A 24,613-nucleotide genomic window follows, 5' to 3' on the forward strand; every position below is an offset into this window, starting at 1 on the left:
CACAGATCTGTAAATGTGTACACAGATCTGTAAATGCATAGATAAATCTGCAAATGCGTACACAGATCTGTAAATGCGTACATAAATCTGTAAACGCATACACAAATCTGTAAATGCGTACACAGATTTGTAAATACGTACATAAAACTGGAAATGTGTACACAGATCTGTAAAAGCGTACATAGATCTGTAAATGTCTATATCATCAGTTACAACTCAGACAGGCCTCTCATTTGGCTGTCTTTTTACACGTGATTTTTGCTTTCAAAAAAATCACGTGTAAACATGTCTGTCCAGATTTTCTGATGGGGGGATTCTTTTTTTGGCACTGAAGGTGGCAGCCCTAATGTATGGTGTAATCCCTGCCAGATAACTTTTGAATGGCATGTTCACTTTTAGAGCAGTTTTATGGGAAGGAGATGGGGGGTGCGCTCCTGTCATTCCCTCCTGTCAGTCAGATGACCAGTCAAGGTAGAGTGTGTGAAAAAACCTGCAACACACACCCAAAACAGCCTGTTCAACTCAAAGGGAGACTCGGCTCAACTGCCGTTTTTTCAAAAAATGTTTTGTAATTATACATATTTTTTAAACATTATCAACATTTTGGTAGAGCTTGTGGAAATAATATACCTTGTAGACCTTGCGGACCTTTAAAGAGTGAGAATCTGTGCTAACTTCACCTACAAGTCAACTTGTACATCAGTATCCAGGTTCCTGCCAGAGGTCTTGCCGACTTTTGGCAAAGTTCGTGTAATTTTTTTATTTGTAACTTGTTTTGGCTTTCACCTTGATTTATCGGGTTGATTAGGTCACTGCTAGTAATCTGAAGGATGAAACATTCTGTTACTGGCGATTCAGCATCATTAAACCACAGTAGAAAAAAACTTGGGACATTGTTCAGCATTGCAAGCATGTGGACCAGACTCGATAAGAAATAACACATTTCTGCTTGTCCACAGCCAGCTGCAATGACCTTTTCTTCCTCTTACAGCCTGGCAGTGGACCACATGTCACTTTACTGCTGACAGTTGAACATTCATGCATAAAACATACAGCATACTGTATTTGCTCAACAGGAAAGGCAGGAATTGATTGAAACCTCCACTGACAGTAAAGTATTTATTTTTAAGTTGCTGCCAATTCATTGGTGTTAAGTAATGCAGTGGGCTCACTGGTGTATAGGTGAATTGTCATGATCACTAATTAGTGTTCACTGATATGTTTGCAGGAAATAAAATTGCTTCCAGACCGAGGGCAGAAGAGTTTGCTGATGCACGGTGTATGTGCTATCTGGAAACGTCAGCCAAAGAGTCAGACAATGTGGAGAAGCTTTTCTTTGGCATGGCATGTGAACTGATCCGCGAAGCAAAACAGAATGCACCGATTAACAACGAGGCCTCACCAATGCCCGGAGAGGGAAACGCCATCATCTAGCCTACTTGGAACTGCTGCAGCTTCAGTTAGTTTTGAAAAATGCCAGAACTGCAATTTCTCCATACTTGACTATAATTTCCACTGAATTGCTATCTTCTAAGGTGATTTGGGTCACTTTTGGTGCTGAATCCATATATTTTATTCTTTAAGTGATCTTTGGCAGAGATTGACAACTATACAGTATTGTATTTTAAAATATATTTTTCAATAGCTGAATGTGCATTCAAAAAAGATCAGTAAATTATTAGCTAAGATTAACTTAAGGTTCAAAAGTTTCAGTATTGTCAAAATGCTCAAATCTTTCAGTCTGATCTTAAGAAAAGGTTAATTGCGGATCTTGGACATCGTCACTGGATTAGATTTACATACTTCTGTTTTTAACCTGAAGTGCTAAAGAAAACGATCCATTTTTATTTCAAATAGCAAAAGTTCCAGTAATGTGTTTACCCATACATTGCTAAGTATTGCAATATCTTTTCTGATTTTGAAAATAAATTTTAATATACTTCAGTATATTTTATTTCCTCAGGGCTAAGTGCTGTAAGATGAGATGTTTCTCTTTTCTGATTTGAATGTCAGCTACTTTGTTAGCCACAGTTGTGCAAAATTCAGAATTTTAAAAATTGTTTCCATTCAACCCATTAGTTGGAATTTGAACTAAATTGGCCAAGACCCCACAGGATGTTGAACTGGAATTTTAATTGGAATGGCAGGAAGTGGAATTTAATTCATTGCAATTCAGGGAAATTCCATAATGGCGCACAATAGAATGTCATTACATCGTGGCCACAAAATACCAATAATTACAACACTCATATCTAAAAGATTATTCCCATCTATTCCTTCATGAAGAAATCAGGATTAATGTTGTGTTTCATTTCAACTTTAGTACTTAGATGAATGCCGTTTTAGACTATCACATTCTAGATAACATACAGTTTGTGTTGAGAGTTTGGTTTTTTTTTTTTTAATTGAGAGTTGGGAGTTGGTTCTCCAAAATGAACAAGGACAAGCTGATTTTAGATGGGCCCAATGCACAGTTATGACACAAGATACACATTTCCAGTTTTTATCATTGGACAGTGTCTCATTTCTGCTTGTTTTTGCGTGAGCCACAAGTTCTTTTCTGTAGTGATTTGCACAACTTACCCATTAAAAAAGAAAAAATCTTCTGAATTAGCCAATAGCAGGGAATAAAAAATATATACATTCCAAAATTGGGTAATTTATCAGGGTTTGGCAATTTTTTTTAGGATTAAACAAAACACATATATTTAAATATACTCACTGCAGCATATTTAAAGTTGGCAGTATACTTCGTAAGAAGTAGAACCTTTTGAGCAAAACGAAGCAATGAGAACAACTGAAGAACAAAAAGACGCGCTGTTGTGTGTTCATATGGTGCAGTGTGCGACGGCCTCCAGGGAGAACTTTTGGAAAACTTCTTTCTTGTTCTCTGACCTCCCCCTCTCAGCTATTGGTCCGTTCACATCACATGGTTCGTTAGGTCACGGTTGAGTGTTCAGAGGGCAGACTTCACATGCTAATGTACGAAGAGTCAACGCCAATCCCTCTTCTGTAGAGATGGGAATTCTGTGAGTTCCCGCATGTTTGATGAATGGTGCTACTCGTTTCAGCAAGTCATCAAAACGCCTAGCACACATTCTCGGAAATAAGAGAAAGTGGACCCCCTCGTCTAAACTCCGCATTTGCCGAATGTACAGACAAAACTCTCCATTCTCCGTCCTACTCTGATTTAGAGGGCGAACGTACCATCCCCCCTTCCCCCTTTTTTTCTACTTTTGCATAACTAGATGAACTAAAGCCACTTTAAACACTTTAAACTTTTTGTTTTGTGTTGTGATCTCACGTAGCCCTTCTCTTTATACATCCATGGCGTAGCCGCGAGACGCAGGTCTGGGCGAGATTGCAGCCCCGGTCAATAGCTGCCTCGTAATTATTCGTAATTATTCACAGCCCAGCGGCATGGAGTGACTTTAAACAGTGTGGTGTTCTCACTGAGTATACTGACAACAGTGTTCGTGGACATGTTCGCCGGTGGTTCTCAATCCTTAAGTTCTTTCTTCTTACTGAGTATACTGCCAAGGGTATCTACTGCTGGTCTTGTGATGGAACAAAGTTTAAGGACTGTAACGATGGTAACTCGTATGGAATACATTGGTTTAATAATGAATATCATTCACCATGTAGTCAGTAAGCATACAAATAATGGCCAGTCAAAGCAGTTAATTAACTTAACCAAGTTTTTGCTTCAATATTAGTCATAGTGTTTCTTTGTATGTGTTCCATAATTTGTGAATATAAAGAGCTGATCAAAGCTCACACCCAAACTCACACCCAGTAATAAAGTGATTCTGCGTGGTTTTTTTTTTTGTTGTTTTTTTAAGTGTATGCACATACTTGGGTATTCTCTAAAATACAATTTTACCATGCTACCTTTAAATAATTTGTAGAGATTAGCGACAAAAACTGTCCAAAGGCTGCAAGATTCTTCTTTACTGCAAATTAAATTCCAAAGGAATCCACAAAAAGGTCAGCAGACCAATCAAGGGCCATACCGCCCGGATCAGTACAGAGGTGGGAGGTACTGGTGTTCTCACTAGCTGTAGATTTAGAGGAGGTTGCCACCTCTGCAACTCTTTGTCCTTCACTTCCTAAATGTGCACTTTTAACACAATTCTTCCACTTTGGGCTAGATGGAACACACACTGAATCGCCTAAGGTACACCTAATCTTAGTCCCTATGGTGTTTTCACAGATGTTATCAATTCTGCTGCTCAGAATCTTCCTGCATGATTTTCTTCCCCTGCTTGCCAACAGGATTCTTTTGCAGCGATATCTGACTACAGGGTCAGTTCTCTTTATGCTTCTGGTCAGACTCTGTAGTGTGGATGAGCATCTAATCTTAGCCATTGACAAAGGAACTGTATCTTCAGAGCCACGGTCTCTCACATTTTCTTTGGTATTTTCAGACTCTGTTTTGGAGCATCCATGATGCCATGATGACACGTTACCTCTGCTGGGTGTCTGGTCTTTGCCTCTATGTGGAAGACGACGTACAGGAATGAGGTTTCTTGAAATGGGAGTCGACTGCGAAAAAGGGACAAAGTCCAGAGGGTCAGAAATTTCTGATCCCAGCCTGCACTTGTCGGTTCTGAGTTTATGTACCTTCTCTATCGGCATCGAATGATCCCCACAGTATGCATCCACAAGTGGACGACAGCTCCTCAAAAACTTCAATGCCCTGCATTCTGATTGTGGTGTTGCCCTTTTGTCTCCTTCCTCTACAATGCTGACACTGTTTTGACAGATGCCAAACAGATCGGCAGAGGCATTGTAAGCATCTTTGCCATAAAAGGGTCCTCTGTTCGGCATTGCTTGCTCTTCCCATCCAAAATCGCAAACTGATGCACCATGTCCATCCAGCTTGTGTTCAGAAATGCAGTAGTCCTTATGGAAAACTGTGCCCCATGTCTTAGCCTCACCCCCCACACAACTGAATTCTTTGATTTCATTTTGGACCTTGTTGTTACACTGACCCTGAGCAGTCAAACCCCTTAAACCTGGCACGGAGCGGCTCAAGTCCCCCTTTCGTATCTCCTGATCTTCTGAGGCATAACCAAGATGATCTGAGGTAGATATGTGAGCTCTGAACACATTGTTGTATTTTACATCAGGGTCATTTGCAGATAAGTTGCTGTTTTCTGTGCAACACACCCCAGGAGATTTTATGAAAGGCTGCTGCACCACAGCCACAGAGTCTTGCTCTCTGACCTGGGCACTACAAAGATATGAAGTGGTTCCTCCTGATAAGATTATGAAATTGCATGAATGCTCAGTGGCACTGCTGGCATTAGCTAGATGGAAATTTGCACAGCTGTGTATTTTATCAACGCAGCCTGCTTCACTTAACTTTGCCTCTATTTTCTTGGCTGAATCACATGCCTTGTTCTCTTGAGATACCTCAGAGGGCCTGTTAGCTTCACTGATAAATTCTCCCCAGCTTTCAGAGAAAGGGAGATCCGCCCAAGCTGAAGAATTTGATAACTTGCTGTTCCACCCGCAAACTGATAATCCTTCTTGGAAAGAAGACATGTCATCTTTTCCCAGAGAAAACACACCTCTCCACCTAAGTTTTAAACCCAGATGTTCATTTTGTCCAAGTTCAACTTGTTCAACCTTGCCAGGGTGTGGAGACTTGTGTTTCTCAGATTCAGTGACGGATGATGTTAGTTCAAGAGTATCAGGCAATGAGAAGTGACTGCGCTGGAAGCTATTTGAGGGTGAGGACTCAGCAGTTTCTCTAGAGTCACCCATTCCGCTTCCTTGGGAACAGTCATTATAATTCTCTTCCCCCTTTACATCCAGTGAGCAGTTCTGAGGGGACAAGACATAAGAGGGGGCACCAGGAGAACATTTATGAGATTTTCTGCACCACCACTGCGAACCAACATCAGTTCCATTTTGTTGCATCGAGTAAGAGTGCTCTTCCTGCTCTGCTGAAGAATTGATTATCCCAGGTGATCTTTTCCAGTACTTGGGAAAGTAGTGCACATTGTAGCTGTGCCATGAAGATGATCCGCTGAAGGAGGCCAATGAGCAATCAAAGCTTTTCGGTGCCAGGGAGTCAGTGTGTTCTAGGGAGACTGAAGGCCTCTCAGGGTTCGGCAAACCACAGTCAAGAACAACACATGACGCCTGCAGCAGTTTCTTGAAGTAGCTGAGAACGGAGCTTCCTCCAGCAGCTCCATTTGGCAAGGTGATCCGACTAGCAACAAATTCTCCAGAGATTCTGTTGCTGGCAAACAATTCAGGGAGCCCTTGCTCATTAAACAAGGATCTCTCCCCTGTTTTATGTCCAGTTAGCTGTTTTAAAGAAAAGAGAAAAATACACCTGCTTGAGAACTCATAAGGAAAAATAAATAATGATCAAAACCAAGACTGGAGGTCAATCAAATATTTTACGATTTCTGATAATTCTCTAAAAGGCAATAAGTTATGCACTACCTTAATTCCAAACTCAAACTGTCGCCCAACAAAGCAGTCTTCCACTGCCTTGAGTAACAGTCTACGTACACAGTCACCATGTGGATCTTCTGCAGTTCTCAGTGCATCATCATAAAACCTGCACACAGACACAAGGAAAGGAAAACAGAATGTTTATTGTTGAACAGTTTTGACCCCCAGACTCTCCATCTCAAGCATTTTGAAAGGGTACTTGAACTTTGTAGTATTCATTTCCTGTCTGGTTCTACTAGGATTTAGCCATCATTAACACTCACCTCCAAGTGGAGCCACACCTGCATAAGAATATGATTCATCATAAGTTGTACTAAGCTATTGGTTCATGAGTAAAGCATATTACTAGATGTTGAGTGGACTTACCTCACATCAAAAACTGGTTCAGCTCAGAGTGCTATACAGTTATGAGCTTGACTAGTGAGGCTGACCTTTAATGGGATGATCATTTCTGTTTACCACATTCCTAATTATCATGGTCAGTTTGTATTAGTTCTTACGCTAGGAAATTGAAATTTAGCAAAACTTCAGTTTCGTATGTATCGTTTCAAGCTTACATAACAGAAAATTGACATGTACAACAATACCTCTGAAGACCAACAGCAGGAATACCAAAGTATGGATTTAGACAGCTACCAAAAACTGTCACTCCAAAAATATCATTGTATCTTTTCACATTGAGTGACAACCGGTATCTGTAACTGATGTTTTCCTCCATACAGGCGAAACCACACTTTTGGCAGCTGCATCTGTTAAACAGAACAAAACAATACATACTAAACTTAAAACTTTGCATTAATTCAGCCTGTCCCAGAAATGTGTACTACTGAATTTCTGCAAACTGTTTTAGCCAATGTTGCGCCAAGAATAATTTCACCCCAACCTAACCCAAAAAATTATCTGGTGAAAAAGTATACCCTTGGTCAGACCTTACGGGCAAACTGAATACCTGTTTTTCCTCTATGTCCCATTCACATTCACAAAAAGTGTAATGTTCTTGACTGGTTAAGTACTGAATCCAAATGAACATGCATTTCACTTGCTGAAAACAAGACCGAAGGCAATACGCCCCAGAAACAAACAGGAACCGAAGAATGCAGCAGTACAGATCATCACCAGGGAAGATACCTGGTGTCTGGTCAGGCCTATCTGTCGCAGACTACAGGAAGTTATCAAATGCAAAGGATTCGCAACCAAGTAGCCTACCAAATACGAATACTTGATTTCAGATCATTAACAGGAATGGTCATTTGTCCCACTACTTTTGCTCCCCTAAAATTGAGGAACGACGTGTCAAAAAGGCAACAATTAGTATATGGATTACCGGAAAATACACTCAAATTAAACCTGACAGTCTGAACTTTAACCTCATATTCGTCGTTTTTTGGGAAATTCAATGTACTGGACTTTACTGACATTACTTTTTTGTTGGTCAGAAATATATTTTTAAAATGTAACAATTCACACTTTTGTATGTTTACACATGTACAACATATCCAATGCAGACATTTTTAGGCATTTAAACATTTAAATTCTCCGTTGTCAGTATTTGTAAAAGAGGCAAATCTTTCAACTCCTTCTAGCTCGCAAATTGAACTAACGCTAGCGTTAACGTTAGCCTTTTTGATGCCGCATAGCTAGCCAGCTCACTTACTACTGTAAAAGTTACCTTAGTTCCGGATGCTTCTTTTGCAACCTGGAAACGCACTGTGGACAGGAGGGATACAAAACACAAGAATCTCGAAGAGACAACACCGAGCATATGAGCTGCGTATGACCAGAGACCATACTGTAGCGCAGTCATGGAACGCAAGCTGGATAAGTGCAATTAAAATAAAAAGTAGCAAGTTGGGTCAGTGTGCTTGCTGTTATCTAGCCTGGCATCTAACAATCATTTTACAAAACAGTAAAACTAGTTTAAATTATCAATCTGTTAATCGCACTTTCTGAACAGCACTGATCATACATGAGTTTAGTGGAGTAGTTCAGAACTAGTTAATCACCTAATTCAAGCTCCCTGAATATAAACGAAATAACAGTTAACTAATTTAAACGGCAACCATTTTAAATGCACTGTGCATAGTTGTTTTATAAAACAACCGGTTCTTCTTCTTGTATTTAATGGCAGTTTTAAAAACAACTTGTGGTCCATTACCGCCACCTTCGGGACTGGAGTGGGGGGTCCACTGATGAAACAACTTTGTTTTTTCATTGGCGGTTGTCACACCCATAGACATATATAGACCAGAGACTGTAAAAGATATAGACGCCGCATTGGCCTTTGGATCGCACGTCAACGTCGTCGCCATATTGGACCAGGCAGGATTGGCCTGAAAACAAGTAAACGGCAGAGCTGTTAAAAAGCACTGGATAAAAAGCACGTTTACATTTCTCACGTTTATATTCAAGGGTTTATGATCTATTTGGAGTAGAAAAAAAGTTTTGAAAATTTTTTTCTTCTAGTCTTACAAAGGCAGCGCATCTTCCACAACCACCACTTCCTCTCTCTCTGTCCTTCCTCACAACCTCATATCCCTGCAACACATAATCTAGATGAGGCCTTAACCAAGTTTTCCCGCACACAAATCACATAAATCCACAAGAAACCTCTTAAATTCTAGTCCATTTTCAAACTTTGTGCACTCGATTGCAGGAGGATAACCATAACTATATACAACCAGTACATGGCCCTTTATTCTGCTGATTCTCACTACTGTGTTCACTACTCATGGAGAGAATGCATATATAACAACACACAATTGCTGCTGATCCAGTAGTCTACCAAACATTACTAAAGAAGACACTGAACATCTATCAGGAGACAGAAGTAGAGACACAATAACAACAACAACAACAATAATAATAATAATAATAATATGTTAGTAAGAATATAAAGGTTTTACAGATTATAAACGCTTAAAAGATTAAATATATTCCAGTGGCAGTGGGTAGCACTGTCATCTCACAGCAAGAAGGTACTGGGTTTGAATCCGGCCTGGCCGTTCTGTGTCGAGTTTGCATGTTATTCCTGGTTTCCGCATGGGTTTCCTCCGACAGTCCAAAGACATGCAGGTAGTCTAACTGGAGACTATGAATCGCCCATAAGCATAGGTATGAGTGTGTGTGTGTGTGTGCCCTGCGATAGATTGCTGTCCTGTGCAGGGTGTATTTCTGCCTCTTGCCCAATGCATGCTGTGATAGGCTCCAACACCCCGAGCAACCCTTCCCAAGATAAGCAGGTATAGATAATGGATAGATGGATAAAAGGTTTGTTTAGAATATACCACTACTATGGCTGTCTACTATATTTATACCAAACTATTTTATATGTAGTAATTGTGATGTTTTTAACCCTCCTGTTCTGTTCATTTTTTAGGTACAGCAAAAATGTTCCCGGGTCAGTCCCCATACAGGGGGGGTTTGCAAATACATGAAATGAACCATTTTCATTTAAAATGTTGATTACACTAATTAAGGCCAGTAGAAGAAGTTTGATACTGAAAAAATAATTTTAAGTATTTTTCCTAGATTTTCAAACTTTAAAAAGGGTCAATTTGACCCGCAACATAACAGGAGAGTTAAAAACATTGATAAAACTGAAAACATCAATCCAGAAAATGAAAATACAGAATTAAAAAACGAATGCATTATTGTTTCGTCCAACAGAAGGTATAAAGTGGGTTAAAATAATTTCGAAATGGTGCCACAACACCTTTAACTGGGTAAAATAATCTATGTAGGGCAGGCTATTATTCTATATAAAAATTTTACTATTTGAAATTGTTTGATCTATAAAGACCAAAATGTAGTCGCATGCGCACATGAAAAGGCTTTGTTGCAAAAATCCTTAAACTGCAAGTGTAGTCAGACAAAATCGCTTACAGCATGGAAAGGTAGATGTTGGCTGAAAAGTGGTGATCAACACAGGATGTTTGCGTAACCACAAACAAACCCCTTGGTAACCGCGGACGGAGGAACAATGAATTGCGGATCTTGATTTTCACGTTCAAGTTTTGAAATGCCTGTCGGAACAAAGCCAACAGAAGGTAAAATCTTAATTTAAAATGTTTTAGAATTGGATTTAAATTGTTTTTTGTGTGAATTAATATGCGTTTCGTTCTACCGATGCTGCCGATTGAGTGTTAAACATTCCTACATTTCAGTCATCAATTATGGGTGTGCTGTTTGTAATCTTAACCCCATGCAATAATCAATGAACAGAAAGTCAGACCAGGACAATCCATGACGCTGTGAGGGCAGGAGACGTGAAAGAACTGGCACTATTGGTGAAAAACGGTGCTGACATTAACGATGTGGACAAAAAACACAAATTCACCCCTCTCCACTGGGCTTCACATGCCGGCAGCTTGGAGGTAGTGTATACAAATAAAATATATCTCGTGGAAGCTAATGTTATAATGCAATTATAGTTTTACAACTTTTGCCATTCTGTGCTTATTCACAGTGCCTGCACTGGCTTCTGTGGCATGGCGCTGACAACACTTGCAGAACACCTCAGGGCTGGACTGCAGCGCACATATCAGCCATTAGGGGGCAGGATGCATGTATGCAGGTAATTCACTCTTTCTCTAATGAGACAATTCACATAATACTTGTAGAATTGTTGTTTAGGAAAATAAGAATGAGTGTGGAAAATAGTTAGTGAAATGCTAGTGAACTATTCTTGTAATTAGGTAGTTGCAGCTTTGATACCCTAATGGGGCATTTCAGTACCCTTGAGCACAGTGTAATCGCTGAAGTTGCTTCTGTGAATATCCAGCTCCATAAATTGGATTGTTAACAAATGTGCATCACTCTAGATAAAAAAGGCCAAATCCTTTAATGTAAAATGTAATGTGACGATGCATGTGTATCCTCCCAATATTGTAGGCTCTCGCTGTGAATGGGGCCAACCTCAATGCACAGGATAATAGAGGATGCACTCCAGCCCACCTTGCAGCTGCCCACGGACACTCCTACACTCTCCAAATAGTCCTACGTGGTGCAGTGGTTAGTTTTTAACCCTTACAAGGAATCTTTTTTCTCTGAACAAAAGATATCATCTTTTGTGTTATTGTCAATCCTGAGTCAAACAGCTACAAATTTGAAATACCTGAACCCTTTTTATATTGGGAACATTTAAACACTCTCCTGCAAGCCCCTGAGAATTTAAAACACTTTTTAAAAAATTATTTGCAAAACTGTACAATCAAATAAAATAATCTTTTTATGATTATTGGTGGAAATAGGTGTTTCTTTTAAAATATTCAGTATGCTGCAAGAATTAAAGGGTCTAAAGGGTTTAAGTATTGCAGATACAGTATTTGACCTCAGGTGTGATTAATGAACTGCCAGTTAGATGAAATGCGCTTCTATAATTTCCTTGTTGTGGAGGACTGTTACTGTGCTGATAGCAACGACTGGAGGCCGGTGCACTACGCTGCATTCCACGGGAGAGTGGGCTGCCTGCAAACCCTCAGCAAATGGGGAGCAAATGTTGACGAGGTGAATAGCAATGGCAACACACCAGGTATGAAAACACCACAAGGGACTATTTTAAGAATGTTAAATGTTCAAAGTGTCTCTTGTGAAAGTAAAGTTAGCATTATTGTAAAAGAGTTATGTACAAGACACACAGTAAAGTGATCAATGTTAGGCCTATTGCAACTGTTGCCAATAGATGCAACAAAAATGTAGAACGAACAAGGGGCTCTAATGGTTTGAACTGAGTTTAATTGCATTTCAGTTCAGTCAATTCATGAACTTAATTCAAATTTCAATTCATTAAATTAAAAATGGCAAGACTTTATAGAAATATTTAAAAGAATCAAATTAATTACAAATAATTTACAGAATTTCAAAGGAATTGTTTCAAAGCTATGCACATGCCCCTCAAATTTTTTTGATTTCTCTGATTGTTGACATAAACCATCTACATGTTATTTGTTTGAGATTGTGTCCCCTAAAACATTTTGGGCACACTATGCGTCTGCTCAGGATGCTAGCAGCCTTACCATTTTTAAGACATCTAAATTAACAAAGTAACAATAAATAATGACTAATTAGCCTCTAAGGTGTAGTAAAATGTGTATTAATGCCTTTAATGTGGTTTTGAGTTTTTATAATGATCAGATTTCCATACAGTGTTAACTGCAAGCACTAATGCTCATAAAAAGCCAAATTAGCAACATGATTTCTGGCTTCTAAAGTAAAAAATGAACATCACTGAACTGTAAGTGCACTTGTGATATAATATCATATCTTAATCTACTCAAATATTAAATATTTCCTTGTCAAATGACATGTTAAAATGAGCAAATACGTCAATTTTTTATGCTTGTGTGTGGGACGCCCATTGTGATTTTGTGACCAGAACGTTTGACCCCCCTAGAATTGTCCCCAACTGTACTACTCACATGTAGCAGAAACCTAACTTTCTTTCAGACCTCTGAGTGCTGTGGTTATCTGTTGTAGACTCATGAAGTGTCTTTCTCACCACTGGTCCCTGTAGCTCACTTGTCAGCCATGGAGGGCCACGTCTTCTGCTTTAAATTCCTGGTGTCAAAGGGAATGAGTATAGCCCATACATTGGGAGCCAGAAACAACCAGGGAGAGACCCCAAAAGATCTGGCCCGGCGGTTCTCCAAGCAACCTGTTCTACAGTACATCGAACTGATTGAAAAGCATAAGGATCTCCCTCTGGAGCAGGAAAGTATGACTATTCACATTTAAAAATGAACCATTCATAAAACATGCAAATGAGCATGTTAATGATCATGTCATTATGATCATTGTATACATATGAAAATAAACCTCACCTGTGTGGTTTATTATAATATTCTATAATTTTTACATCTGTAATTATAAATTATATTGATATACCACCTTTCGTGATCTCAAAACATGTATGGTTTTGGTCAAGCTGAACAGAATGTTGAAAATGGGATTCCTCTCATGATTTGATAAGATTCCAAAATTGGATCACCCTTGTTTCCTGTCAGCTGTAGCCTTCCCAGCACACAGAGCAGCCTCGCAAGGGGATCTGGATGCCTTGCGGAAGCTGGTGGAATGCGGAATCGTCAACATCAACGAGAGAGATGACAGCGGTTCAACTCCCATGCATAAAGGTGTGACAGTTATAGCCAGTCTTACACTTCATCCTCAACATTTAACTTTAAAAGTACAAACTTTCTGTGGGGCATGAGTGAGCACCAGTATCGGATTGAACCCAACCTGTGCCCATGCCATGGATTGTATAAACGTGTCTGCCTAATAAATGTAATGTAATGTACTGGAAAAAGCAACTGCTTTGCAAAAGACCTATTAATTCCCATAAATTCCTGTTGATTTCCGTGCAAAATATTCCAGTTTTACAACCATATGTGATGGGACATTGAGGTCCCTTTCACACTGGAGACTAGTCTTGACTCAGCTATTTTCTTTTATGGTTTTAAAAGCAGTAAACCTATTGTAACACCTGAAAACAATGAAACATGAATATCAACACGCATGCAACGCTAATCAACGAACAACATACACCTCTGAGCTCTCCATATATCTGTATCTTCCTTACCTTGTCTGTTTCTCCTTTGTATTCTGTAGCATAGTTTCCAAAGACATAAGGGCTTGATTTCTGTTATCACTTGTTGTGTTCAATTCCAGCTGCTGGGAAAGGTCATCTGAACTGCCTGCAGTGGCTTTTGGAGATGGGTGCAAATCAGGACATCAGAGACAATGCAGGGGAGAACCCAAAGGACACAGCGAGAAGGTTTATTTTTAACAAGCACCCATCCCCTTACAAAAATAGAACACTCATCAGGATATTTAAACAACATATATTATCAAGGTCATAAAACAATATATTGCAATATATTGGTAAAGCAAACATACAAATTACTGCTGCTTATGGCAGATATTTATATATCTGGTTTTAAAAAAATACAAATACATTCATTTTATTTGGAAGAACTGGAGATTAAAAAAAATAAACAGTAAGATTTTTTAATCTTTCGAATCTGTAAAAAAAATAATAATAACAACATTTGTGATGTGTTCAGGTGTATTCTTAAACTGGATTTAACCTGGACACCTGCTCACCAACAGGTTTGCTCAGTTAGCAGCAGTGAAGGTGCTGGGGGGAGGAGGCTTGGAGGGGGACTCAGATGAAGAGGTGGGGATAATGGACCCCTCGTGTTCTGATAAACATGGTGTGGAGGGGAGTACAGACGGCTTTGAAGAAGTCGCTCTGAATGCCACCCAGAGGAAGGAGCAAAGAGGTCAGTGTCTGAGTTCCCAGTAAAACGGGAAGCTTCTTGAACAGACCTGGACAAACGTGTTTGGAATACTTGAATTCTTTAGATGCCGGTTAATTGTTAAATATATTTCAATTAAAAAAAAATTAGAACTGGTGGTTACAATGTGCACCACATTTACACCCCTTTGTAATACACTGTGCCCTATTTTGCTGTCTATGAACAATTGTCAAGCTTCTGTGATAAGCCTAGATGCTAATTAAGGGGCTTCCAACTCAATATCTGTAATTTTTGGACTACAGGTGGTAACACACCTGCAGTGCAGTTGTAAAACAGGTTGGTTTAAGACAAGGGCGACCAAACTTACTTAAAAAGCCTAGTGTGGGTATAGGTTTTCGTTTTAGCCCAGTACTATAGAGGCTACAGAAAAACAATCCCTGTCATCCAAAAAACTGCTTATTTTCATCTTCTCGCTACCAGGTGTTGTATTATCTCATTAGCCAAAGCGAATTAGAAAATAATTTACCATTAGCAACATTAGCTCATTAGTAGTAGCCTCAGACCTTAAGTCAGAGCAAAAGGTTTCGCCCTCAAAGGGTTGCAATGATATATGGGGACGGGTTTCCACCCCAGGAAATTCCGACACTTTCCGACCTAGCCCTGACACCGGTGGGTACTTCTTATGGCTTCACCCATCTGAATTATCTACCTCAGAGGTGGAAGAGGTTGATCTTGAGTAATATTAACTAGTAATTCTCTGATTTCTCAGTGAGAGCGTATCAAAAAATTGAGGACCTTAAACAGTTGTTGGAGATTGCAAAAAGTAACTACAGGCAGCTTGGAGGTCTGCTAGAAGAGGACAGAAGCCAGTGGAAAGAAGCCAAAGAGGCTCAAAGGTACAATACTGTTGATGTGCAGATATGACCCCAAGACTTAATCAATCTGCATCAGGGAATGACAAGGAGAGTTGTATCCATCCCTGGATTTCAGGCAAACTTCTGCTCTTCGTTATTAAATCAGCCTAGCCATTTACATGATGTGGCCGGCATTTTAGTATTTATTTTTAATTTAATGAATGACTACCAAAGACTGTTCTTGAGTCTTTTATGAAACATTTTGCTACAATATACTGTACAAGTGAAAGTTAATGTTGGCGTACAGTATATAGCCATTTACTTTATTGAGTAATCTGCAGAAACTAAAACCTGCATACACACCAGTCCAATGGGAATGCAATTGCCTATTGATTTTGAATCAACATTTAATACAACACTCTTGTATGTTTACTTACAAACCCGTAACTTGGACAGCACTATCCTGATGTGTTCAAATGAAACAGCTGGTTGTTTTCATAATTAAAATTCAAAAAGAACATGGGTTTAAATATATATATTTAATTACTCAAAGCAATTGGACAAGATATTACCATATTATATTGAGTGTAGTAACTGAAGTTACTAGATCATGCCTGCCAGATCATGTAGTGGAGGAGTATGTCAAGACCAGGCTTGATATGGTGTTAATCTGTAGGTAATCTGTAGGCTAATCTTTAGGTAATCAGAGCACCTAGGTACAATTTAGTTGGCAAAATGGTGAGCGTGTTGGGCTGAATGGCCTGTTCTCGTCATGTTATGTTATTTAATTTTAGATTTATTAAGTTTTTTCAATTATTTGTAGAACCATAGAGGAGCTGCAGACACAGCTGGAGTTTGAGAGAGTACGTCGGGAGAAGCTGGAATTGCAGCTGGATGAGTGCAGGTCGGAAATCGGGCATCTCAATCAGTGCCTGCAGGACCTCAGCGTCACCACAGTAAGTCTGTCCACAGGCACACACAAGTTGTGCAGAACAGAAATTTTGTCACTAAATGGATTCAGAAATAACTACAATAATCGCATAGCAAAATGATCAGACTAACTTTCAAACATACAGAAAATGACACTGTAAAATGTTGAGTGCATAATAAAATGTTCGGTATTCAACAGAGTTTATATAAGCGTATCAGAGTACAAAATACTGTTGTAATACACCAGGACACACACAGCCAAGGGAGGCGGAAGTGAGGCACAGGACATCAAAACTTTAGGTACTTCTTTACAGCAGGTGCAGTGTGGAAGTGAAAATGAAAAATATTTACAGTGAAGAAAAAAACACTAAGGAAGATGAATAAGGGAACAAATCAGAACTAAATTCTTCATAACTAAAGATTACCTCCTCTCTTACGCAGCTAAGCCAGCACTCTTGCTCACTGCAGCAATCAAAATCTAATTCAATTTATAAGGCTACCCCCAGAACCCACCAAGCTAGCATAAACAAAGCGCCTCTCACTATTTCACAAAATTATAACCATCCCGAAACATTCAGCTTTTATAACAGGTAAAGAAGGGAACAATCATGACCAAAATAAAATAGGAATCATTTGCATCCATAAATGCATTGATTAGTTATTGCAACTGTGTTCTGGTCCCCCAAAATGTATGTGCACTTATAGTTTAGCAATGCAAAATGAGCTGCAGCAAAATAATTAGACATGGATATACAACAATAGCATGTGCAACACAGTGCATGATTTTCAATAATAATACAGAGAATATTTGTGGTTGGACAGAGGACGGAGTGTAGCACAGTGGGTAAGGAACTGGGCTTGTAACCGAAAGGTTGCAGGTTCGATTCCCGGGTAGGACACTGCCGTTGTACCCTTAAGCAAGGTACTTAACCAAAATTGCTTCAGTATATATCCAGCTGTATAAATGGATACAATGTAAAAATGCTATGTAAAAGCTGTCTAAGTCGCTCTGGATAAGAGCGTCTGCTAAATGCCTGTAATGTAATGTAGTCTGCAGTGCTGGTACTCCTGTGTGAAAGAGGCCAAACACATAGGTATACTTCTTAAAATGGCACTTCAAACAAACAAAAATATAACAAGTGCAGCACAGCACATGAACAGTTATGTTTGGTTTCTGAGGGTGTTGGCTGCAAGCCCAATCATCACATTCTGTCAGAGGTGATTTAATACTTAACATTGGCTAATTAACATTTCAAAACAAAAATTCTCTTTCCACAGGAGGATAATCCCCAGGCCATCCAGGTCAGGGAAAAAAAGAAAGTGAAGAAGAACAGAAAGAGTGATGTTGGTGGGGTGTTTGTGAAAAGAATCCAATAAAATGAAAGACTTGGTGCATTATGGGACATTTAATTCAGTCATATTGAATTAAATTCACATTGAATTTGCTATTTGAATTTTGTGCATATTCAATTACTTTACATTAAGGCATATAGATATATAGCACCTCTTATTTAGATAAACTTACATTTCTTTCCACAATCCATATATACAGCTGGATATTTATGGAAGCAATGGAGTGCCACAGTTTGTAGTCCTAAAACCTGGAAGTAAGTTAGCATTTTTGAGCCATGGGTTCCCTCTGCAGATTTCCAAAGCTTTTTTCCCATAGGGCCTTTTTCCCATGACGATTTCTGCAGAAAATAAGGTCTGTGGGTTAACATTTTGTCCTATGAGATAAATTACACCCTTTAATATCTCCACCAAGATTTTCAAAGCAGTTATGTGTTTTAAAAAAGTAAATGGCTAACAAGTTGCGATATTGAAACTACAACAATGGTCACATTCCGCAAACCACAACTCAAGTTTCATAATAGCTCTGTTACTGTTTGTTACTGTTGTAATTTCAATATAGCAACTTGTTAGCAACTTACTTTTTTAAAATCACATAACAGCTTCCAAATCCATGGTTGAGATATTCACTGGTGTAATTTATGTCGTAAAACAAAATGTGAAACTCTCTTAAGCTTATGTTAACCACAGACCTTATTTTCTGCAGAAATAAAAATCCCTATGGGAAAAATGCACTGAAAATCTGCAGAGGGAACCCACAGTGGAAGAAACTTCCAGGCAGGCCAACAAAAAGACATCATCACTGTAACATTCTATTCAGTTTAGGTAACTTGGTCACTGGTACAATGGCAGTGTTACAGGCCCAGTTCCCTGATCACTATAAACTGCTACCCTTGGAATATTTTACTGACAGAATACTGACATTGCTTTCATATGAGTTACATGCACAACATGTGCATTATAAACAGGAACTCTTTGGTAAACAACTATTGTAGTACTGTATAACTAGTTCAAGCTTAAAATATACAAAAGCCACAAAAATTGTTTTTCACTTTATTGTATAAACTGTTGGCAGCTTGTCTCACACATCATTAAATATGAATACTTTTAAAGGGTGAGATGGTCCCTTTTAAAGGGTCAGATGTGAGTTGTTGTCTTTTAAAAGGTGAGATGGTCCCTTTTGAAGGGTGAGTTGTTGTCAGGAAATCTCAGCCACAGACAGATTGAATCTGTCACTTCCAAAGTCGGTAAAAGCCCAAGGCTATAGCCAAGCATGCGAACACAGATGCTACAAAATAAAAGAGAAAACAAATGTAAGTAAATATTTTAACAAAGACAGATGTTTCAGACATGTTTCAAATCTGGTTTAAGCATAGCACTGCTAGATAATACATTAGCTGTCAAAGTAGATCTTTCTGTATACAGAATTTAATCTATCAATCTTTATTCTTGTATTGCAACATCTACACATTGTCACAGAGCCCTTCACTGTTGGCCTGGTGACTACAGCAGTTTTAAGAACTTTTCAGAGCAACATAACTCAAGTAGGATACACATTTGGGATTAAAGAGGACAGATGTTGAACTAGCAATCAATCAGCAATACACTGGTAGTTTTGGCTCTTGTATCCATGGACACATCCATGCAGAGTGCTCACCTGCAAGATAACGAATAGTTTCAAGCTTCAGAGATTCTAGAAGTGTTCTCAGTGAAGCAACCTCAATGTCAATTTTTCTGGTCGTCTCCAATGTACCACGATCAATATCCGCATTCTGGAGAATTATGTAAAACAGAGAAAACACAAGTCTTTACGAAAGTCTTCACCAAAGCTTTATTGCACTTGTAACACAACATGACTTCCAATTTCATAACAAGATTTTGCGGTCATTCTTTTCAGTTTATGTGCGTGCACATGCATACAAACACACACACATGCAAACATTCAAAACACAATTTTAGCTTATTGGAATACGTTGTCTGGGTCAAACCTTCTTGTGGAATTCTGTACTGATTTCCATGAGCTTCTTCTCTTGCTCAGTGAACTGATAAAGAAAATAGAAGCCAAAACAACACAACATTTACAATCAGGCATTGGGCTGGCTTTCAAGTAAACAACTTTCTGCAAAATAGCTTTGATAGTAGTCTGCATTAATAAATATCAGTTGCAATTAATGAAAATAATATCCACATTATGCACATTTTGCATGCCAATTCTAATGTTTACTCAAATATTTTTTTACCATATCTGTGACTCTGCTTCTTTCCAAATTTATGTCCAGTTTTGCATCTGCTCTGATTCTCAGACTCTCCTCCTGAAAAGCAATTTAAAATACATGGTAGTTGAATTCTTACGTTTCACCATTGTCCTAAACAAAAATTATTCAAATTAGATCTATATTTTTATTTTAAAATAAGGCACAGGAATTTGAAAGAAATTCCAAGTGCTCTGTGAGAACCCTCTAGAAACAACACAGTAATCACTCAAAATACAACTCTCTGATTGATAAGGTTACTCTAGTGCAAAAGTAACAATGTTCTGATAGTTGGCTATCATTTTCAAACTTCACTTACATTTAGCCTGTTCTTGATCTGTTCAAGTTCATTTTTCATCATCTGTAAGTGGAAAACATTGCATATTATGTTCACTTCATTACTTATATTACCGAACATAAAGCACTTACTTCCACACATGCATGCACAATTATTTGTAATATTTATTTATGAATAACAAGTATATTTTTCTCAAATAAAATTGAATAATACATTTTGGAAAAAATTTCAATTACAAAAATGATTACAATTTCCAAACCCAGAAGTATACTGTTTTTTTTTTTTTTTTTTTACATAATTTCATTGTCCAGTAATATCAGCTTCAATAATACTGTGAATTAATGTAAAGTAATTCATAAATATAATTGTACTTTGTACATCTGTATGCCTTTATTACCGCTAAAACAATGATAATAATGACCAGTGTGACTGTAATATGTGACATTACCGCATTTTCAGAACGTAGGTTTGCAAATTCACTTTTCTCCAGAATAACCATGTCTTTCCTTATGGAGTCAAGATGAGCCATGATCTGCTGAAGAGCTATTTCCTAAAGAAAGAAAGACACTTTGTTTACTTTATATTTATTTTGGCTACATTTCTTTGCTTACTTGTTTGTGGATCAGGCCAACGTAACCAGTTCCCATTACTTTTCAGTATGGTTGTAATTAACGAATGTTAGCTAGCTACCTACCTCAGTTCCTAGCAATAGCAGCCGCTCGTTGCAATGCTCAACACAAAATGATAGAACTGAGCTGAGATGTAACCTAAATAGTCATAGCATTTAAAATGCAACTAAAAGTGTGAAAGGCACAATATGATAGTTTACTTTTGCAATTAATATCAACCTGTCTGTCTGATTATGAACTAGGCAGTGTGATTCATTCCACTACATTACCCAGTACGGTATTGCAGTGACATTCATCACCCTAACTTCTTTAGTGAATGATTAACCATTCCCTAACTGGAGAGTTGATACAGAATCCACATCCTCCACATACCACTTCTTTCCTATGAATACATTTTCATACTTTTTATTTAACAAAATGGACTAAAATATATATTGCTTTGCAGTAAAACATGGGTAGTTGTTAGTCTCATGTTGTTTGTATTCAGTCTTTTAAACATTGTAGTCCGGTTCAAACACCATGCTTCTGATGCTTGAGCAGCCATCACTCCATAACCTATAAATAGCCCAGTGAAGGAATTTGGTCCTTTGTAAAGTAAAACTTGTAGCTTCAAAGTTTAGGTCAATAACAATGTTATTAATAAAGCAAAAGTAGTCTTCTTTGCAGTATGAAACATACCATGTAAAGGTAAGGTAGGTCAATTACAATAGTGTTGTTCAAGCACCAGCTTTTATACCCCTTTCCAAGAACAAAATGTACTAGTGAGGTGGCAGGTAACCCAACGGTCATTACCTCTGTATGCATGTTTCCTCCCCCTCTGATAGACTATCAAATTCCTTACAACCAATGTTTAATTTAGATTGTGTACAAACAGATTTAATTTCTGAAACTGCTTACCATGCTGTTGTTTATCGGACCAAATATCTCTCGTAAGCATGGAGGCAAGAGGTATGCATGTGCGGCACAGACTTACATCTGGATGTTCCACAGCATAAGTTGGCTAAGGTTGTGGTTCGGCCTAGTTAAATATGGATATCTATGGTGTATTCATGGTGTATTATTCACATTTGAGCCAGCAGCCATACCACCATGCACCCTGCTCTTGCCATATTGCTGAAGCTAAGCAAGTGTGGGCTTGGTTAGTACTAGGATGGAAGACCACCTGGGAAAACTAAGTTACTGCTGGAAGTGGTGTTGGTGGGCCAGCAATCTTCCCTCTGGTCGACGCACTGTGGTCTGAGGGTTCCCCGGTGTCCTGGTTAAAGTCCCCACCTGGCTCTCTCAAACTTGATACCAAATCATCCTCTGATTTAAAGAATGTGGGGGTGCTACACATGGTGGTGGGTGAGGTGAGTTCCCACTCATCACTGTAAAGCACTTTGAGTGTTAGGAAAAGTGCTGTATAAATGCAATGATTCATACATTCATTCACGTTGAACTGCATACCTGATGTGTTCCCGTCACCATATCTCTGTATACTATGTCCAAGTTTGCTGTAGTCAGTGTCACCAGTGCTGTCACAATGACTTCTGCTTGGCCCTTCTCAAAACCTAAAATGAGAGTAACACACAGCAAAACATAGCTTTATTAGACAATAAAAAACAATAGCTACTTTTCCCGCCTGTAATTCTTTATTTTTCCCCAGATATATTTGCAATAGCATACAATACAGTCACAGCATACAGCCCTCGTGATATGACAGAATGGACACATTTGGGATGTGATCACATACCAGTCTAAAGGTAGGGTGATGTAAGGCTGCTGTGAGGTCTTGGGCCGACACATAACCCTGCTATTGGAAGTTCTTAAATAATTAGCCTTACGTTTTCCCATAAAATGATATGTAGGCTAGATATGACACTATCAAAATCCATGTCCCTTCAAATATGTAGACAAAACAGTTGCTTACCATTATTTTCCAGTTCTTTCACCAGAGCATGTGTGTCGAAAGTTAATTTCCTTTGTTCCAAGGGAGTAAGTTCCACTTTTCTCATGTCATACGTTCTGATGTTCGAGGTTCTATGGATGTCTAAAAGAGACGACACAAATTAATTCTGTTGGACCGAAACTATGCATGTCCAGATAGGCTATATTGGCTATTCACGAACAGTGTTCTCGAAATATCTTAGATATTTTTTCAACAAGGGGGTTATCGGATTATTATTATTTTCTAATTCGGTGTTTTGTTAACGTCAAACAAGAAGTGCCATGTTGACGCAGATGCACTGATCTGCATTCCATGCGTTTGATAAAGTCAATGAACAAATTTAGCATTACGGATGTTTAATAATCAGTGCACAGACTCAACCAAAAACTGTTATTGTTATTACAAAACAAATTAAAGGTAGCCTATGTTTCAATGTGGTTTGCTTTATAAACCAGTTAGCTTGTCCTATTCGTTCACTTGTTAAATCATGCTCATAACCTACCTCTGACGTACTGCAATCGTCCCACATTGAGGTCTTTGGCGAGATTTCGTAATGTAAATCTACCTACTTGACCAAAGAGAGTTGCACACTGCCTACAAATCATAGGTGAATGTTAAGTTCGCTCTGTGGCTAGCTATGAGTAAGTTAATGTACAGAGTACGGCGCGACGATTCGATAGAAAAGAAAAACGAAAGCAGCTGATGTACTTCGATTGTTCCTATAAGAATCTGGCTAGACTCGTTACTTCAGTAGCGGGCAGGACAACCAACTCGCTATCCAGGCACTTGGATAAGTGACAACCACCGAACTGTGAGAGTTACTGAGAGTCCGGACCACTCACTATCGTTCTAGTCAATAAGTAAAACAACTAGAATGAAAGTAGGCTGAAGCTTAGAAGCGAAATGCATATAGCACGGTGATATACAACGGTGAACTCACGGTCAACGCTAACTAACATTTAGCGGTATGATTACGTTATTTGTAGGAAGTGATAATGCAACGTGTGTACTGTAAGCTTTGGAATCCGCTAGGCGGCGACTTACCGTAGCCTACAATGAATGTGTTTGGTGATTATGTTCGTGGTGATATTTTACTACTTTGTTAAAACTGTGGTATCATGTGTAAAAGAGGGCCATCGCTTGCCTGTATTAAAGTTTTCAGCTTGTGGACTGGTCAATGTTTTTGTTTTGTTTTTTTTGTCTGGGACTACAATGTCCAGATGCCCTGTTGTTGTAGAACGTGCTACCGTAGAGTGTGAGACGGCTTCCGCTTACCGGACAAATGTTTTCTCGCGGGAGCTGTCACTTAAACTGTATGAATGCAGTGTACACTAAATTAATGGTTAACGTCTTCGTAACTTAGTCCATTTTTTCTATCACTTTCTGTGTTTGTGGCATAGAGCGTACATAGGAACTGGAGGTAGGAGGGACAAGGCGGTGAAGTCTAGGAAGTAACGGGAAGCAGCCTCTACTGCGCATGCTTGATGGCAAATGCGCTTGCGGGCCAATTCAATTCAATGTATAAATCCAAGGTGATTTAACAACCAAATAAAACGTCATCGGTCCATTTTTTTTGTGATCATACATTTTATTATGTGTAGCAGTTTCTGAAACAATGGTTGTTTTGGTCCAGAAGTAGCAGAAATA

The 24,613-nt window shown here is 38.7% G+C and overlaps 3 protein-coding genes across 6 annotated transcripts; 1 reads left to right on the top strand and 2 right to left on the bottom strand.

Moving 5' to 3' along the window:
- Positions 1–2,114: 2,114 nt before the first annotated feature.
- On the bottom strand, positions 2,115–8,656 carry ddias (DNA damage-induced apoptosis suppressor). Of its 2 annotated transcripts, XM_064352141.1 has the most exons (4): positions 8,144–8,655; positions 7,062–7,223; positions 6,463–6,580; positions 2,386–6,321 (listed from the first exon to the last, which is right to left on the bottom strand). In XM_064352141.1, exons 1-4 carry the CDS (start codon positions 8,260–8,262, stop codon positions 3,961–3,963), a joined length of 2,760 nt encoding a protein of 919 aa, XP_064208211.1. In that variant the 5' UTR covers positions 8,263–8,655; the 3' UTR covers positions 2,386–3,960. The 2 variants fall into 2 exon arrangements, with proteins under 2 accessions (XP_064208212.1, XP_064208211.1); XM_064352142.1 differs by lacking the exon at positions 7,062–7,223 and having other exon boundaries at positions 2,115–6,321; positions 8,144–8,656.
- A 1,710-nt stretch (positions 8,657–10,366) lies between these two features.
- LOC135263770 (ankyrin repeat domain-containing protein 42-like) lies at positions 10,367–17,905 on the top strand. The gene is made up of 12 exons (XM_064352144.1): positions 10,367–10,520; positions 10,696–10,847; positions 10,940–11,047; positions 11,365–11,484; positions 11,869–12,004; positions 12,986–13,186; positions 13,476–13,601; positions 14,137–14,242; positions 14,578–14,750; positions 15,496–15,622; positions 16,404–16,536; positions 17,789–17,905. Exons 1-12 carry the CDS (start codon positions 10,493–10,495, stop codon positions 17,885–17,887), a joined length of 1,509 nt encoding a protein of 502 aa, XP_064208214.1. The 5' UTR covers positions 10,367–10,492; the 3' UTR covers positions 17,888–17,905.
- Positions 17,906–18,899: 994 nt separating this feature from the next.
- On the bottom strand, positions 18,900–24,397 carry ccdc90b (coiled-coil domain containing 90B). 3 transcript variants are annotated; one of them, XM_064352146.1, is made up of 9 exons: positions 24,242–24,397; positions 22,949–23,068; positions 22,486–22,589; positions 20,859–20,960; positions 20,432–20,473; positions 20,101–20,172; positions 19,849–19,902; positions 19,518–19,632; positions 18,900–19,148 (listed from the first exon to the last, which is right to left on the bottom strand). In XM_064352146.1, the coding sequence occupies exons 2-9, from the start codon at positions 23,031–23,033 to the stop codon at positions 19,093–19,095; spliced, it is 630 nt and encodes a 209-aa protein (XP_064208216.1). In that variant the 5' UTR covers positions 23,034–23,068; positions 24,242–24,397; the 3' UTR covers positions 18,900–19,092. The 3 variants fall into 3 exon arrangements, with proteins under 3 accessions (XP_064208216.1, XP_064208217.1, XP_064208215.1); XM_064352147.1 differs by lacking the exon at positions 24,242–24,397 and adding an exon at positions 24,011–24,147; XM_064352145.1 differs by lacking the exon at positions 24,242–24,397 and adding an exon at positions 23,469–23,961.
- Positions 24,398–24,613: the final 216 nt, after the last annotated feature.

Source organism: Anguilla rostrata, chromosome 9 (genome assembly GCF_018555375.3).
Source record: "Anguilla rostrata isolate EN2019 chromosome 9, ASM1855537v3, whole genome shotgun sequence".
In the NCBI taxonomy this organism is placed as follows: domain Eukaryota; kingdom Metazoa; phylum Chordata; class Actinopteri; order Anguilliformes; family Anguillidae; genus Anguilla; species Anguilla rostrata.

Excerpts from the sequence above, each read along its gene's own strand:
- ddias (XM_064352141.1), bottom strand. The coding sequence starts at position 8,262 with ATGGTCTCTGGTCATACGCAGCTCATATGCTCGGTGTTGTCTCTTCGA. Across the intron at positions 7,224-8,143 it reads AAGAAGCATCCGGAACTAAG|ATGCAGCTGCCAAAAGTGTG; the intron begins GTAACTTTTACA and ends TCTGTTTAACAG. Across the intron at positions 6,581-7,061 it reads CCTGCTGTTGGTCTTCAGAG|GTTTTATGATGATGCACTGA; the intron begins GTATTGTTGTAC and ends GTCTGTGTGCAG.
- LOC135263770 (XM_064352144.1), top strand. The coding sequence starts at position 10,493 with ATGCCTGTCGGAACAAAGCCAACAGAAG. Across the intron at positions 10,848-10,939 it reads CACATGCCGGCAGCTTGGAG|TGCCTGCACTGGCTTCTGTG; the intron begins GTAGTGTATACA and ends GCTTATTCACAG. Across the intron at positions 11,485-11,868 it reads TAGTCCTACGTGGTGCAGTG|GACTGTTACTGTGCTGATAG; the intron begins GTTAGTTTTTAA and ends CTTGTTGTGGAG.
- ccdc90b (XM_064352145.1), bottom strand. The coding sequence starts at position 23,571 with ATGATTTGTAGGCAGTGTGCAACTCTCTTTGGTCAAGTAGGTAGATTT. Across the intron at positions 20,961-22,485 it reads TGGTGACGGGAACACATCAG|GAAATAGCTCTTCAGCAGAT; the intron begins GTATGCAGTTCA and ends TTCTTTCTTTAG. Across the intron at positions 19,149-19,517 it reads AACTATTCGTTATCTTGCAG|CATCTGTGTTCGCATGCTTG; the intron begins GTGAGCACTCTG and ends TTTATTTTGTAG.